This window comes from Antechinus flavipes, chromosome 3 (genome assembly GCF_016432865.1).
Source record: "Antechinus flavipes isolate AdamAnt ecotype Samford, QLD, Australia chromosome 3, AdamAnt_v2, whole genome shotgun sequence".
Lineage (NCBI taxonomy): Eukaryota > Metazoa > Chordata > Mammalia > Dasyuromorphia > Dasyuridae > Antechinus > Antechinus flavipes.
Window position 1 is genome coordinate 328,380,791 of NC_067400.1, and position 14,545 is coordinate 328,395,335.

At 31.6% G+C, this 14,545-nt stretch overlaps 1 protein-coding gene across 1 annotated transcript in view; it reads right to left on the bottom strand.

Moving 5' to 3' along the window:
- Window positions 1–14,545, bottom strand: part of STAG1 (stromal antigen 1) — a 318,010-nt gene that overhangs the window by 99,352 nt on the left and 204,113 nt on the right. Inside the window, exons 10-13 of the mRNA XM_051985602.1 lie at window positions 9,641–9,764; window positions 6,760–6,858; window positions 5,508–5,587; window positions 1,494–1,601 (exon numbers count right to left, since the gene is read on the bottom strand). Coding sequence (XP_051841562.1) covers window positions 1,494–1,601; window positions 5,508–5,587; window positions 6,760–6,858; window positions 9,641–9,764 — 411 coding nt within the window. The remainder of the gene's footprint in view (window positions 1–1,493; window positions 1,602–5,507; window positions 5,588–6,759; window positions 6,859–9,640; window positions 9,765–14,545) is intronic.

The following is a 14,545-nucleotide window of genomic DNA, read 5'->3' on the forward strand; positions in this document are numbered from 1 at the left end:
AAAACTGAAGAAAGAGTGAGGATAATGATCAGAAGAATAACAATTCAGACAGTTAACACTAAAAAGGAACAACTTTGAAAGTTAAAAAAAACCTACATGTTCCAGAGGACTGAAGATGAAACATATATAGTCCATCACCTAATAGGAAGATGATGGATTCAGGGAGCAGTATGAAGCAAATTTTTTTTTTTAATTGAAGCTTTTTATTTTCAAAACATATGCAAGGATAATTTTTCACCATCGATCCTTGCAAAACTTTGTGTTCCAATTTCCTCCCTCTTCCCCCCATCCCCGTCTTTAGATGGCAAGTAATCTAATATTTGTTAAACATGGTTAAACCTACTCCTTTCCCCCATACCCTCCGCTAGATAGCAAGTAATCTAATATATGTTAAACATGTTAAAAAATGTTTGTAAATCCAATATGCACACATATTTATTTGATTATCTTGCAGCACAAGATAAATCAGATCAAAAAGGAAAAAAAAAATGAAAGAAAATAAAATTCAAGCAAACAACAAAAGAAATGAAGATGCAATGTTGTGATCCACATTCAGTTCTACAGACCTCTCTCTAGATGTAGATGATTCTCATCATCATAAGATCATTAGACCAGGACTGAATCGATGAGACAAAATTTTTAACATGGCCAATGAATTTGTTTTGCTTGACTGTATATTTGTTAATAAGATTTTTTTTTAATGGATGTAGTGAAAGAAAATTGGAATTTGTCAATTAAAAAATAAAATTTAATTTAAATTTTTCAAAAAGATAAACTATCACCAAGCTAGGCTTTTGTTTTAATATGAAACTAAGATTTCATAATTTTTTTCAAAATCACTATAAACTGGGGCAGCTAGGTGGGCAGTGGATAGAGCACCAGCCTTGAAGTCAGGAGGACCTGAGTTCAAATGTGGCCCCAGGCACTTAACACTTCGTAGCTGTATAACCCTGGGCAAGTCACTTAACCTCAATTGCCTCAGCAAAATAAATTTGTGTGTGTGTGTGTGTGTGTGTGTGTGTAATTTAAAAATTAATATAACTTAAATCCTACATATATTAACATTGAAGGAAAAAGGTCTCAAAGCTAAAGAGGACTTTTAGGGCATTTGATGACTAATATTCATGTGCCAAATATTAAAAGAATAAAACAGTATCTTTTGTTGTTACTATAGTCTGACTTTACTATTTTTCAATACTACTTTATTAAGTTCACAAAAAATGTAAAAGAAAAAAAAATTTTTAAATACATGAATGAAATTAATAAAATTCTTGTACTGTAAAATCACTGAAAACTTGGAAAGATAACTGTCAGTGTTAAGGCCTTTTCAATCCTTAGAATAACAAGCAAACTTCATAGCCTGCCCATAGGATAGCCTTCTAAAATTGCAAACTGCTGTTTTTCTATCTATCTATCTTATTATTCTTATAAGAAACTGCAAGTCTTCTGCAGATAATACTACAACAAAGTGTCCATGATTACAGTTAACTCACTTTTTATGAAGGAATTCACCTGCTGCTACTGCAACAGGCCGGTGTGCTGAATATACCAAGTGGTAAACATTTTCACAATCTTCATTGGAAAGTGCTTCTTCACTTCCACTGAAAAATTCATAAGGTGACATATTAACCAAAACATTATTTATATTACATTCCCCATTCTCCAGCTAAATATGTTTATTAGAATTATACATAGTAAGCAACATGAAATTTCAACTCAAGTGATATGTACTTTTGGAATAGTAAGAGACAGTTGGGATAGTGACCAGAGAAACAATTTGGGAGTCAGAAAGGTACTGCCCCTTGGATACATATGAACTTGGGCAAATCACTTAGCCTATGTGAGTTGACTTGCACAGCAAGTGAGGATTTGCTTTGATAATAAGAGTTCTCCAGCAGGGACTCCCAGAAGAAAAGAAGTCACAGCCTTCATAGAATAAGTGGGAAGTAAATAATGAGGATCTTCTAGGTGAAGCATGGCTTTTTTTCTTCTATCCATTCATTTACAAATTCTTGTTAATTTTTTCTTAGCAATGTCTGTACCAAACCTTTTTCTTTTCATTCCCTTTGCAATCATTCTGGTTTCTGATTTTACTATCTGACATTTGGACTATTAACCTCCTAACTAATCTTACTGCTTCTAGCCTCTTCCTTTACTGTATTAAATATTCCTAAAGCTCTACTTTGAGGCAATTGTAGTGGAATGGACTTAAAATCAGGAAAACCCATATTTGAATCCTATCTTAGATACTGTGTCAAAGTACATTTAAATATCTCCTTGTTAGTACAACTAAAAATGTTAAGTAGTAATATTTTCCTCCAAAGCCCTTCAAAACATGGGATATGCCCAGATAGAGAAAAATGCTTTACATCACTGCCTTCCCTATAAAGGAGTGATCTGATTATTTACCTACCTCAAGGCAGTCTCCATTTTATCAGATTAAAGTAAAAGAGAGAGGTATACCATTCAATGTCAAAAGAGACTGGCTAAGATAGTTAATGACAACTGTTGGAAGGGTGGTAGGAAAATTGGAACACAAATGCAATGTTGGTGGAAATGTGAAATGATCCAACCATTCTAGAGAACAACCTGGAATTATGCCCCAAAGGCAATAAAACTGTGCATACCCTTTGATCCAGGGCTGCATTACTGGGCCTATACTCAAGGAAGTTATAAATGAGGGAAAAGGACCATATGTACAAAAATATTTGTAAGCAGCTCTTTTTGTGGTGGCAAAGAATTGGAAAATGAGTAGATTCCCATCAGTTGGGGAATGGCTAAATAAGTTATAGTACATGAAAGTAACAGAATATTATTGTTCTATTAAAAAATGACGAACAAGATGAATTAAGAAAGGTCTGGAAAGACTTGCATGAAGTGGTGCTAAGTGAAATAATCAGAACCGGAAAAACACTGTATACAGCAACAGCAATATTATGTGATGATAAACTATGATAGCTTTGTTCTAAGTTCAGTGATCTAAGGCAATCCAAATAAACTTTGGATGGAAAATGCCATCCTTATCCAGAGAGAGAACTATGGACACAATGTAAATCAGCATGTGCTATGCTTTATTTTTTTTGTTCTTCAGTCCCACCAGACCCCTCCCCCCCTTTCTGATTCATATGGAAATATGTAAAAAAAATATTTAAAAATTACATGTGTGTAACTACTCAACAAAGAAAATCAATCAACTGAGATTATCCTCCTTAGAACAGAATTCATCTTGAGTTAATAGGTCATTCACAAATTTAAGGGCAAGGAACTTTCCTGAAGGCAGAGATTATCTCACATTCACGTATTTTATAAACTTTTCTTGGATTAATTTAGGCAATTAACCAGAATAAAGAACATGTTATAAGATATATTCAAAAATATTAAGAAATCTTGTCTCATTTCTGACAAATTCTTATGTCATATTTGGGGAGAAGGGAGAGCAAATCTATAAATGAAACGTGTTCAACTATTCATTTCTTTAAAAAAATTAACATTTTCTCCAGTTATATTTAAAACAATTTTTTTTACATTTGTTTTTAAAACTTTTGAGTTCGATTCTCTTCCTTTTATATCCTCTCCCAACTCTATGAAGAAATCACATGTGACGTTATGTATAAAAGTCACATTGTGAAAGAAAACATAATTATCCTAACCTAAAAAACAAAACAAATAACCCTCAAGAAAAATAGAGGGAGAGGGAAAGGAGAGAAAAAAGGGGGACAGATAGAGAAAGAGAGGGGAGGAAGAGAGAGTGGGGGAGAAGATGCTTCATTCAATCTGTATTAAGACGCAATCAGTTCTTTCATTGGGTAAGGATACGATTTTCATAAATCTGAATGACATTAGGGCAGTTCTCCTGATCAATTAACTGTATGGGAAGTATAATAAAATTATTAAGATTTAAATCTGGAAAATAGACTTAAAGTAATCCAGTCCAAATGTTGTCATTTTGTAAATGAGAAAGCTGAGGCAGAAAAATGAAACATTTTGCCTAACAAATGACTACAAACTCACCATCCTTTGCTGATTATAAATTATTAAGTACCCCAATGCCTGACATAAACATACTTAGGAAGAAGAATAAGTCCATCATCAGGCTTTACCTAATTTATTCACAATGTTAAGAGTACCTCTTTGTCCCCCTTATGGTATAGAAGTGAACAATATGTTGTTGGAACCATCTGGAGTTTAAGCAGAGTGATTAAATCAAAACAGGCATATGACAAGATAGTGTGATTTTTCTTATCACTACTAAGATCTGGAAGAGATCTCAAATGGATTTTTTAGTATTCCCTTGACCTGCAGCTAAACATTCTTTCAATTGCTGTCTACCCCACTTAAGAATGTGGATTCCCTGTACTGCCCTGCCTTTTTAATTCAAAATTTCAGTGCTTAGCACATAATAAACCATAAGTAATGCTTTCTTAACTCAATATCTTCTTGAAACACACACCTACACACACACACACACACACACACACACAATCTTTAAATTCTCTTCTAGCTAGCATATTCAAGAATTTCTTGTTTACTGTCAGCAAGTGATTTGGCACAGTAGACTATACAGAAGTAGACAACTAAAAGAAAAATAAACCACATGGTGTGTGAGAGAGAGAGAATAAAAGGGAGGGGAAAAGACAGAGAGAGGAAGAGGAAGAGAAAGAGGGCCAAAGGGGGAAAGAGAAGGGGAGAAGAGAAAGGGGAGAGGGAGAAGAGAAAGGGGAGAGGGAGATGAGAGAGAAAAAGGGGAGAAGGAAGGGGGGGGGGGGAGAGAGGGAAAAAAGAGATGGGGGAAGAAGGGGCAGAGACAAGGGAGGGATAGAGAAGGGAAGCGGGGAAAGGAGGAGAAGGAGGGGAGAATGAGAGGGAGAGAAAGAATACGTACCAAGTGACAGGAGGAATTAAATTTCATCTTAAAAGTAACAAAATCAGTCAATACAAAATATAGTCAAGTAAAATGACAACAAAAAAATAAGCACTGTAAAAATATCTACTTCTGAAGACTTTACTCTAATATCACTTATAGATTCTATTTTTAGCAGTTTCTAAATTAAATTTTTTAATTTCAAATTCTTATTATTTTAATACATTTTATTCTATGAGCCTGCTTTCCATATTCCCACCCAGATCCCTAGTCATTGGTACCCAAATGTGGACCCTTTTAACCTCACTTCTTCACCAGTACGTGATTGTTAATCTTATTCCAATCAGATGATATGTAGTCCCTAAAGGTACTAGGGTTTTTAACTGCTGTTTGTCAGGTCTCTGCATAGCACCTTAACCCTATCATTATTGCTCCTATTCATAACTACCAAGAATAAACAACATTTTTTTTTTTTAATACTTTGTTTCTTTATGTTTCAATTGATAAATTATCTGGATTCCTTATGGCAACTTCCCACATTATCCTAGTGATTTGATTTTTAGCCAAAGTATTAATAAAGTACTTGTACATGGAATAAGGATGGTTTCTGAATTCAAGACATTTTATTAATATATGAAAAACTTACTGAAGTATTAAAGTAACTAATCGAATGGCTTCCACAGCAACATCATATTCCTTATCAAGTGTCATTGATACAATGCGATCCTACGACAAAAAATCAGGAAAACAATTCATAAAAAACAAGCTTATATATTTGTTACTGGTAAGTACAAAACTCTTCATTTCTTTCAGAAATGACAGGTGCATCTTTATGCTGATAGTTTCCAGGTCCATAAAAGCACAGCATACTGGATGAGGAGAAAGCTATTTGGTTAAAAACTTGATAGTGCAAGAGTATGAACACATAATTTAAATCAGAAAAAGACCTAAATGGAAAAAAAATTTCTTAACTATATATATATATATATATAATTTCTATATATAATGATAGTTTATTTACTTTTAAAAAATCTTTTAATGCAGTTTGTAACTTAGAAACTTCAAAAGTAATGAAACAAAATCCAATTATCAGGAATTCATAACAACTTAGCTTTAAAATGAGTTTGAATACTTCTATATGTATAGCCCCAATTTTATTTTCCAATTAAATATAAAATCTTCCTCAATGAAGCAATGGATGACTTAAGGAGAGTTAGTACTGGAATAGCTTAGGACACAAAATATTTAACCTTTAATAAATCCCAAGAGTCACCTTCCCATTTCCTCTATTTTTGAATTCATAAAATCTAAAAGATCTCATTTCTATGTCTTGTACCTAACATAATATAATATATATGCTAGCCAGAGAAATTATATATTATAGGACTTTTTACTTTATTAACTAAAATTGATATTTTGCATACAAATTCACAAATGATAAGGGCTACTTGTTAATTCTATTCTCAATAAAGTTACTAAAAACTTGGCTACTGAAATTAAATTAAAGATTCTGTTGTTTCACATGTATTAAAGCTCTCATCAATACCTTGGATAATCACTTTACAAATATGATATAAAACCATAGCCATGAAAATGTGAAAAATAAGTGAAAGGCTAGTAGAAATCATGTCAGCTCCATGGTCCACTTTTAAGGAAGAAATGACCATTACTTTCAGTAGCACTAACAATCCAAATATGTTTCTTTTCCAAATCTAGATTTCAAATAGAACTCAAAACATGAAATGTAGAATAACTATATTAAAGAATCATTATTGCAATAATATTCTTCACTCCACATCAGAAATACAAGTAATTAAACGTGATAAAGAAACATAAAATCATTAACAACTAGATGGTATAAGTTATGTTCTTTTTCCAAATCAGTTTTTCATACATACCTTGAATCTGTTAGTGAATAATTCCAATTTGGGAAACAACTCTCTATTGGTATACAGACTCTGTAGTGCTTTTAAACACTTCAATCTGACTTCACCTTGCTAAAAAAAACACACAACAGGATTAGCCAGTATCATGAGACAGATATATATATATATATAATTTTAAACGAAATATTTTAGCTTTGTCACTTAGAAGTTACAATGCAATTTATTGTAAGACATACGGTTAGACTGGAATAAATTGTACAAAATTTGTATTCCATTTACAGTTAATTCTTCAAATAATTTAAAATTCATTAAAAAACTTCATTTATTTACAAGATAATTTTTCTAAAATATAGTTAGTGATAACTGGTATAATCGGTTCTTTCTCATCCATACTACTTTAGAATCTTAGAAAAGTTTCCTTGTTCCCACAGATATCCATATTTAATCAGAGAAAAGGCATATACTACCATTACTTAAGATCACTACTAGATAAAATATGACCAAAATGCTCTAGTTAGAAAGCAAAAGATTAAATTCAAACAAAAAAGTTAGGGATTTTAGAGCTAAGTATTTTAAAAGATATGGGGAAACCAATTGGAATTTAAACATTCAAATATGGACTATAAATAACTGAAGGGAGTGGGGGGGGGAGAATTTTTATAAAGTCAAAAAATTCAATTGAATTCAGGTGGTCTGACAATTGAGTGATCATGTGTATGGTGAATAAAAGATATGAAAATTGAAAAGAAGATATCTGAATTATATTACTGATAGAAAAAGAGATTAGAGCGCAAGATACAGAGATCTTAGATTATCTAGAGTAGTACAAAGACCAGTAGGAAAAATTATAATTAAAAGCTAAAGAGAAACTTGGGTAAATAAACCCAATAAAACAGTCATGACAAAGTCACATTTTTCTAGCTCTACAAAAGTTTACAAAATGTTCTCCTTACATTAATCCTGAAACTGTAAATAAAAGCATTATTAATCTTATTTTGTATAAAAGAAAATGGGAGGATCTTGCCTTAGCGTACAAAGGGCAGAACTGGGATTTAAACTCAGGTCCTCTAGCTCTATATCTAATTCTCTTTTGTCAAAAAGAAAGAAAGTATTTAGTGACAAGACTGTTAAGCACATATTCATAGTTGAATTAACCACCACATCAAGGTAGAAAACTTGAGAAAATGATCATAGTTCATTTCTAATAGATTGATATGCGAAAGCTAAATAAAAGCTGAAACAATTATTCTTTTAGGCTGTAGGCTTCTCTACAATCAAAAGTTTTCTTGCACACTTGTCTGTGAGAGCATTTCTGAACCAGACAGAAGGTCCTCTCAGGTCTTTCTATCTCTAAGATATTTTGATTTCTAAGACAAGATCTCATGAGCCAAGCTGGTCAGGGAGACAAGTTTCAAAATGAACATTCTGACCAGAAGCAAAAAAAAAAAAAAAAAAAAAAAGAGCTCACAGTCTTATGAGAAAAAGAGACTGCTTCTGAAAGCAAAACAAGTTTGATGACTATGATCTAGATTGGAAATGAAGGATGAATAGTTCTGAGAAATAACACCTGGAGGATATTACTACTAGAACAGGACTATGTCAGAAAAAGTCTGTGTGAAAGTTGATTACTAGTAATGTAAGAATATGAATATAATTCACCTGCACAATACATAAATTTGTATATATGAATAAAATGTCTATTCTGTGAAGGAAAATAATATATTCTTGTAGGCAAAGAAACTAATGAGTGTCAAGACCCATTTTCTTACTCTTTCCTGCCATTCCAATCCAAGGTTATCTTCTTTCAATGTCTATAGCATTAATGTTTTCATACACTACATAATTATATACCATTTTTTTGTGTATGTTGTTTTCAGAAATAAAGTTATTTTACACACTGCATGGAACAATATACTGTGTGTGTGTGTGTGTATACACACACACACACATACATATGTATATATAGTTGAATGTTCATTATGTTTTTATGTTTTCAAATTATATTTTTAAAAGAGAGTCTTGGTATTCAGGTTCTTCTCTTGACACATACTGGTCATGTGACTTTGGGAAAGACTCTCAGTAAATCTGTACTTGGAACAAGTACAGACCAATATTACTTAAGGGATCTCCTTCAGGTGCAGTTACCTATACTGATGAATCACAGGTTCCACTATAACCCTTAATTTAATATGACAATGACATAAAAAGATAAGAAAGTTCATTTATCTTTTGATATGCTATCTTGATAAAAGAAGTTGTAATTTGTCATTTTTTCCAAACTTAGTAAAGGAACAGATTATTCAAATTCTAACACACAATCCTTGAAAATGTGGTATTTTACTTCAAGTTTTGAATGGGAATCTAATGGGTTTCCCTCATTGGATTAATTACTTTTTGTTTATTTATATATGTAAAGATTTATCTTTCCTACAAATATAATATTTTAAAAAATCCCTTGAGACCAAGAGATAATCTTGACTATCCCATAGAGAACCATCTCCAATCATCCTCATATATCTGGCCAATGGACCCAGATGGCTCAGGAACTGAAAGTGATAGCTGATGATCTTGCACAGCTCTCCCTCATTTAAATTCTATTCACTTGCAAGTCCTGGTATCACTTCCCTGAAGACACAGTCCTCTTCAAGAATTAAGGACAAACAACAACAAGAACTAGTGAGATTCAATTTATGTCCATGTGTCTCAATACCACCAAGCCCAACATGTGAACAATTCCTTTTAAATAATTTTAGAATTTTCACAATTTCAAAAAGAAAATTTCAAATGCAAATAACTCAATTCCTAGAAATATAATAATGAAATTAAAGCAAGGCAACTAACAAGTAAGAAAATTTATATATCTTCTATATGGATTTGTGGCACAGTTACTTACCCTATCGTGAAGAGTCCAACCAACATATTTTAAATAACTGTCATTTAGGAAAGCATCACTATACATTTTCATCCACACTCCAATTTCTTCAATACAAATGGCTCTAATCTCTGCAATTGCATCACTAGAGGGAAAAGAGATGATGTCTTTGAAAAACATTAAAATATGATATAATTTCACCACCATCACTTCCAATAGGAAGTTATTTGGTGAAATTTTGTATATCCAATTAATAGTTGCCAAGACTCAATCTAAGGAGTTTATATTTTTCTATTTACAATTCACTTACATTTTCTAATTTGAACTTAAATTGTGCATCTTTTAAAGCAATTACAAATATCTCAATGAATAAATAAATGCAACAGATGAATGAAATTTAATTTGAGCAAGGAACTTTATTTTTCTGATCCTGTGATTTTATCAGGGCCTCCTGAGGAATTTCCTCTATCAAGGCAAATCAATTCCTTCTCTGCAATTTAGTCTTAAAACAGTCACCTAGGCCAGCGAGAGTGACTTGTCCAGGGTAGAACTTGAATTTAAATCTTCCTAATATTGATGCACTAGTTGTATGTTATCTTTCCTTGCTGAGAAAAGAATACGCTTTATAATATCAATTATATTTCTTTGCATGTAGATAACAGAATAGGATAATCAATTACTGATATAAACACTACAAATTTTTGAAAATTTGATAAATTCTCCTAAAAAGCAGAAACAGAAACTATAAGCCTTTTATTTCATTATATTGACATTTTAAAAATTTTCTACTTCTACTTTTCCTAAGGCAGAAAATGAGAGACAAAATGGCAATCAACTGAACTCAAAATCTTTTTCTCTTCTCATTTCCTCCTACTTGGCTGATGGTTGTTTAAGATGAAACAAACCCAATTCTTCAGCATTCTGGTTTTATTTTTAGTAAATTATGTTTTGGGTTTTTTTCCCCTTCCCCTAAATGTTCTATAATATGGCCTTTAACATGTTTGTTCCCACTATTCACATACAGGAACTCTCTTGCTTTAACCCACTTCTAAGTCTACCTACTAAGGTATTGATATTTTGCTCTTCAAATTAGAATGTCCGTATTATTCCTTTCTTTTCCTAAAAGAGTGTCTTGGTATTCAGGTTCTTCTCTTGACACATACAGATTACCCTAATTCAAGTAATACACTATCAAGAAATCTTCCTTGGCAACTCTAGACTACATCAATCTCTTCTTTTTTATGAAATCTTAGGTAAGTTGTCATCTTAGATAATATTGCATATTACTTAGCCTCTCACATTATTTATTAGTCTTTTGAGTATAGGGGCCATGTCAGGCCCTTTCACAACCTTAAGATCTAGCACACAGTAGATACCTGGTACATATTTGTTGCTGGTAATGATGGTTGAAATTGAAGTAATGCCGTTATCATTTTGCTCAGAAAGTTATATTCATTGCTCTGACATTTTCTAATCTCTTCATAATACATCTTTCTCTGTATGTGCACTGTATTAACTCTTAATATAACTAACTTATTTTGTTCTTTGGTTCATCAATCTATACTAATTGTGTAAATTGTTCTACCTCATACATTATAATTCTACATTTATATAAATTCCTTGCTGGACAATAGCATTTTAATTTTGAAAATGTTGCATAGAAGGTTTAATTGAAGATTTAAATGCTGAAGACTATAGCTATACAGGATGATTTCAGAAAGTCTAGAAATTTAACTTATACTGAGTGAAGCAGAACCGTTTTTGTAATACTATAGAGACTAAATGTGGATCAAACTGTAGTATTTTCACTCTTTTTTTGGTCTGATTTTTCTTGCACAAGATAAATATGGAAATATGATTAAAAGGATTGTACATATTTAAACTGTATCAGATTGCTTCCTGCCTTGGGGAAGGGGGGAGGGGTGTAAGGAGAAAAATTTAGAATACCAAGTCTTATAAAAATCAATATTGAAAACTATCTTTACATGCATTTGAAAAATTAAATACCACTGAGAAAAAAAAGACTATACTTATAGTCAAACTAAGGTAAGTTTTAAACCCCCTTTTTAATGTATTCACTTACTACATGAATGGAGTTTGAAATGCTTCTTTTATACCCTGAAATACCTTTTATACCTCCAGACCTCATCTTCTATAATAAAACCATCTTTTCACCTTTCTATTTTTATTATATTCTTCATATAGTAAGACTGTCTCTATGAAATGCTTGCCAGGGTTCTGAGAGACTCCCTAATTAGAAATGAGGTAGGTGGTAAAAGAGTAAATGGATAGCAAAGAAATGGTAACAAGGGACATGTTATCATCTATTTTCATATTGCATGAACTGCTAAGATATGTGACTCATACTATAGAGTTCTTGTTATGTTTTTTCTTTTATTTTTAAAATAAAACTGGGACACCTTGCTGAAATGAAGTTCACTTCAACAATACTGTTTTTATTCCCACAAATAACATTGTGTTTTCATTTTTGCATTACAGAGAACTAAAAGTATTTTCTGTTGCTGATATTTTTCCCCATCTCTGAATTTTAGTTTTTTGGTCCAAAATTTTTTTCTAGTAGATTATTTGTTTTATTATATTTATAAAATACTCTTAAGTATCACCCAGAGGGTTAATTTAATATTGCTTATAATTACTCTTCTTCCTCCAGCCTTTAATTATATTAAAACCACACTTGTTTTTCTATACACAACTTATCTTTTTTTAATGGGGATATAAAGAAAAAACTCAATTGTTTTGATTTGTATTTATCTCTTAATTAGTCATGTGGGAACAACATTTACTATTATGATAAGTAGTTTGTAATTTTTTTGGGAAAACTTTTATTTTATTCACTTATGTAAGAATGGTTGTTGACTTTCTTTTCTTATCTAAGTTAGATTTATTTTGCTCATGCAAAAAGCTTTTCTAATTCAGGGGATTGACTCGTTATATTTTGATCTTTTGGGATCACTTCAGTCACTTGGATGGTTGACAATTCAACTGCTAGCAACTGTGAAATATATCTGATCTAATTCTTCTACAAATGCCCCAAAATGATATGATAGACTTTACTTCTTCCTATGATTTTTACAAAGCAATTAGAATATAACTTTGTAAGGCTTTTGGTAGCCATTGTTCACCAGTGAATACATGAAAGAAAGCATTTTGCAAAGTTGGAAGTGCTATGTAAAAGCTCTTACTACCATTTGGCAAATTATTCATATATTGTGAATGTGTTTTCTGGACTCTTTTAGTTTCCTAATTGTGGGAACTGATTTACACTGGTTTATTTCTACATGGAATTATAGTCAATGGTTGCTTGCTTAAACAATTCACTCTTTAAATAATTTAATTTCAGATTTGTAAGATTTTCCTTTATTAACCTTTCGTCTTATTTTAAATTCTAATAAATGGATAGTGTGATCATACTGACAAGTGATTCAGGGATTATTAACTCTAATAACATTACCAAGCTTTTTCCTGTTTGTTACAATATAATGTATTTTGTTCTTTATAGTATTAAGTGATGCTGATCTTATCCAAAGACAAACAGTTTATTTGTTTTTTTAAAGAATATTGATGATACAACAACAGGAGTATACAATAATCAATTCTGATGGGCATGACTCTTTTCAACAGCCATATGATTCAGGCCTGTTCCAATGTCTTTTGATGGTGAGAGCCACCTGCACTCAAAGACAGTACTGTGTGAATCACAACATAATATTTTCACTTTTTTATTGTTTTTTTTTTTTTTTTGCATTTTGTTTTCTTTATCATTTTTCATTTTCTCCCTTTTGATCTGATTTATCTTGTGCAGCCTAATAATTGTGGAAATACAAGTAGAAGAATTACACATGTTTAATAGATTACTAAAAAAAAAAAAAAATTTGGGAACACCAGATTTTGCAAGGGTGAATGTTGAAAATTATGCATGGATCTTTATTTAAGTCAAAAGCACATCCTTTTTGAGTTAATTGTAGTATATGGTATAAAATACTAGCCTAAGCCTTTCCTTAACAGAAGTCAAGTTGCTTTTCAGTTTCCCAGAAATTTCAGTCAAATATAGTTTTTCTATTAAATATTTTGTGTTTGGGGATTATCAAACTATATGTTATTGAATTCAATTGTTTTTGATTCTTTACCATCTAGACCGTTTCATATTTTATTGGTTTAGTGACTACTAATTTATAGTGTAAAGTTTTTTTGTTCATTGATTCCCATTCTTCACAGGCTACATACTCAATGACTTATGAGCAAAAATCCATTTCTCTATTATATTCATAGGAGTTAATATAACCTTTTCCCCTCAACACTTCCTAGGCCTTTCAGGAATACCTCAATGATACTCAGACTATTTGAGTATCTCATTATTTACTGTCATTGTTTATTTGTAATGTCTTATCTATATTGATTAATAAACACTATGAATTTATAAAAAGACCTTGCATATAATAAACTAGATAATATTATTTGTTTTTTTTTTTTCCCAGTTGGCTGTTAATGTCAAATGACAGCACATCGGTGATGTGCGAGTGTAAATAAACATATTAGAAGTTATGCAACATTCTGGGCCTTGATGCAATTAACAAATATTGTTGCAAAAAGGATCACATTTGTAGAATGTCATCATATTCCTTCTCTAACTAGAAAGTCTATTATATTTCCTCCATGACAGTATCTCAGGAAGAATTAATTCTTCCCTATTCTCAAACCAGTTCTTTCTACGTGCCTGATACCTGCTGGCAAAACCATAACGTTTTGATATGAAAGGTTAAAAAAACCTAACTCATATCATCCTTTTGTCTCCCCTCTCAATCTCCCCTTTCAGCTTTCTCCTCTATTCCCTCTGTTCTATCAACATAAGAAAGGATTTAATGAGTGAATTAATTTTGATTCCTGATAATATCAGTATAAATAAAT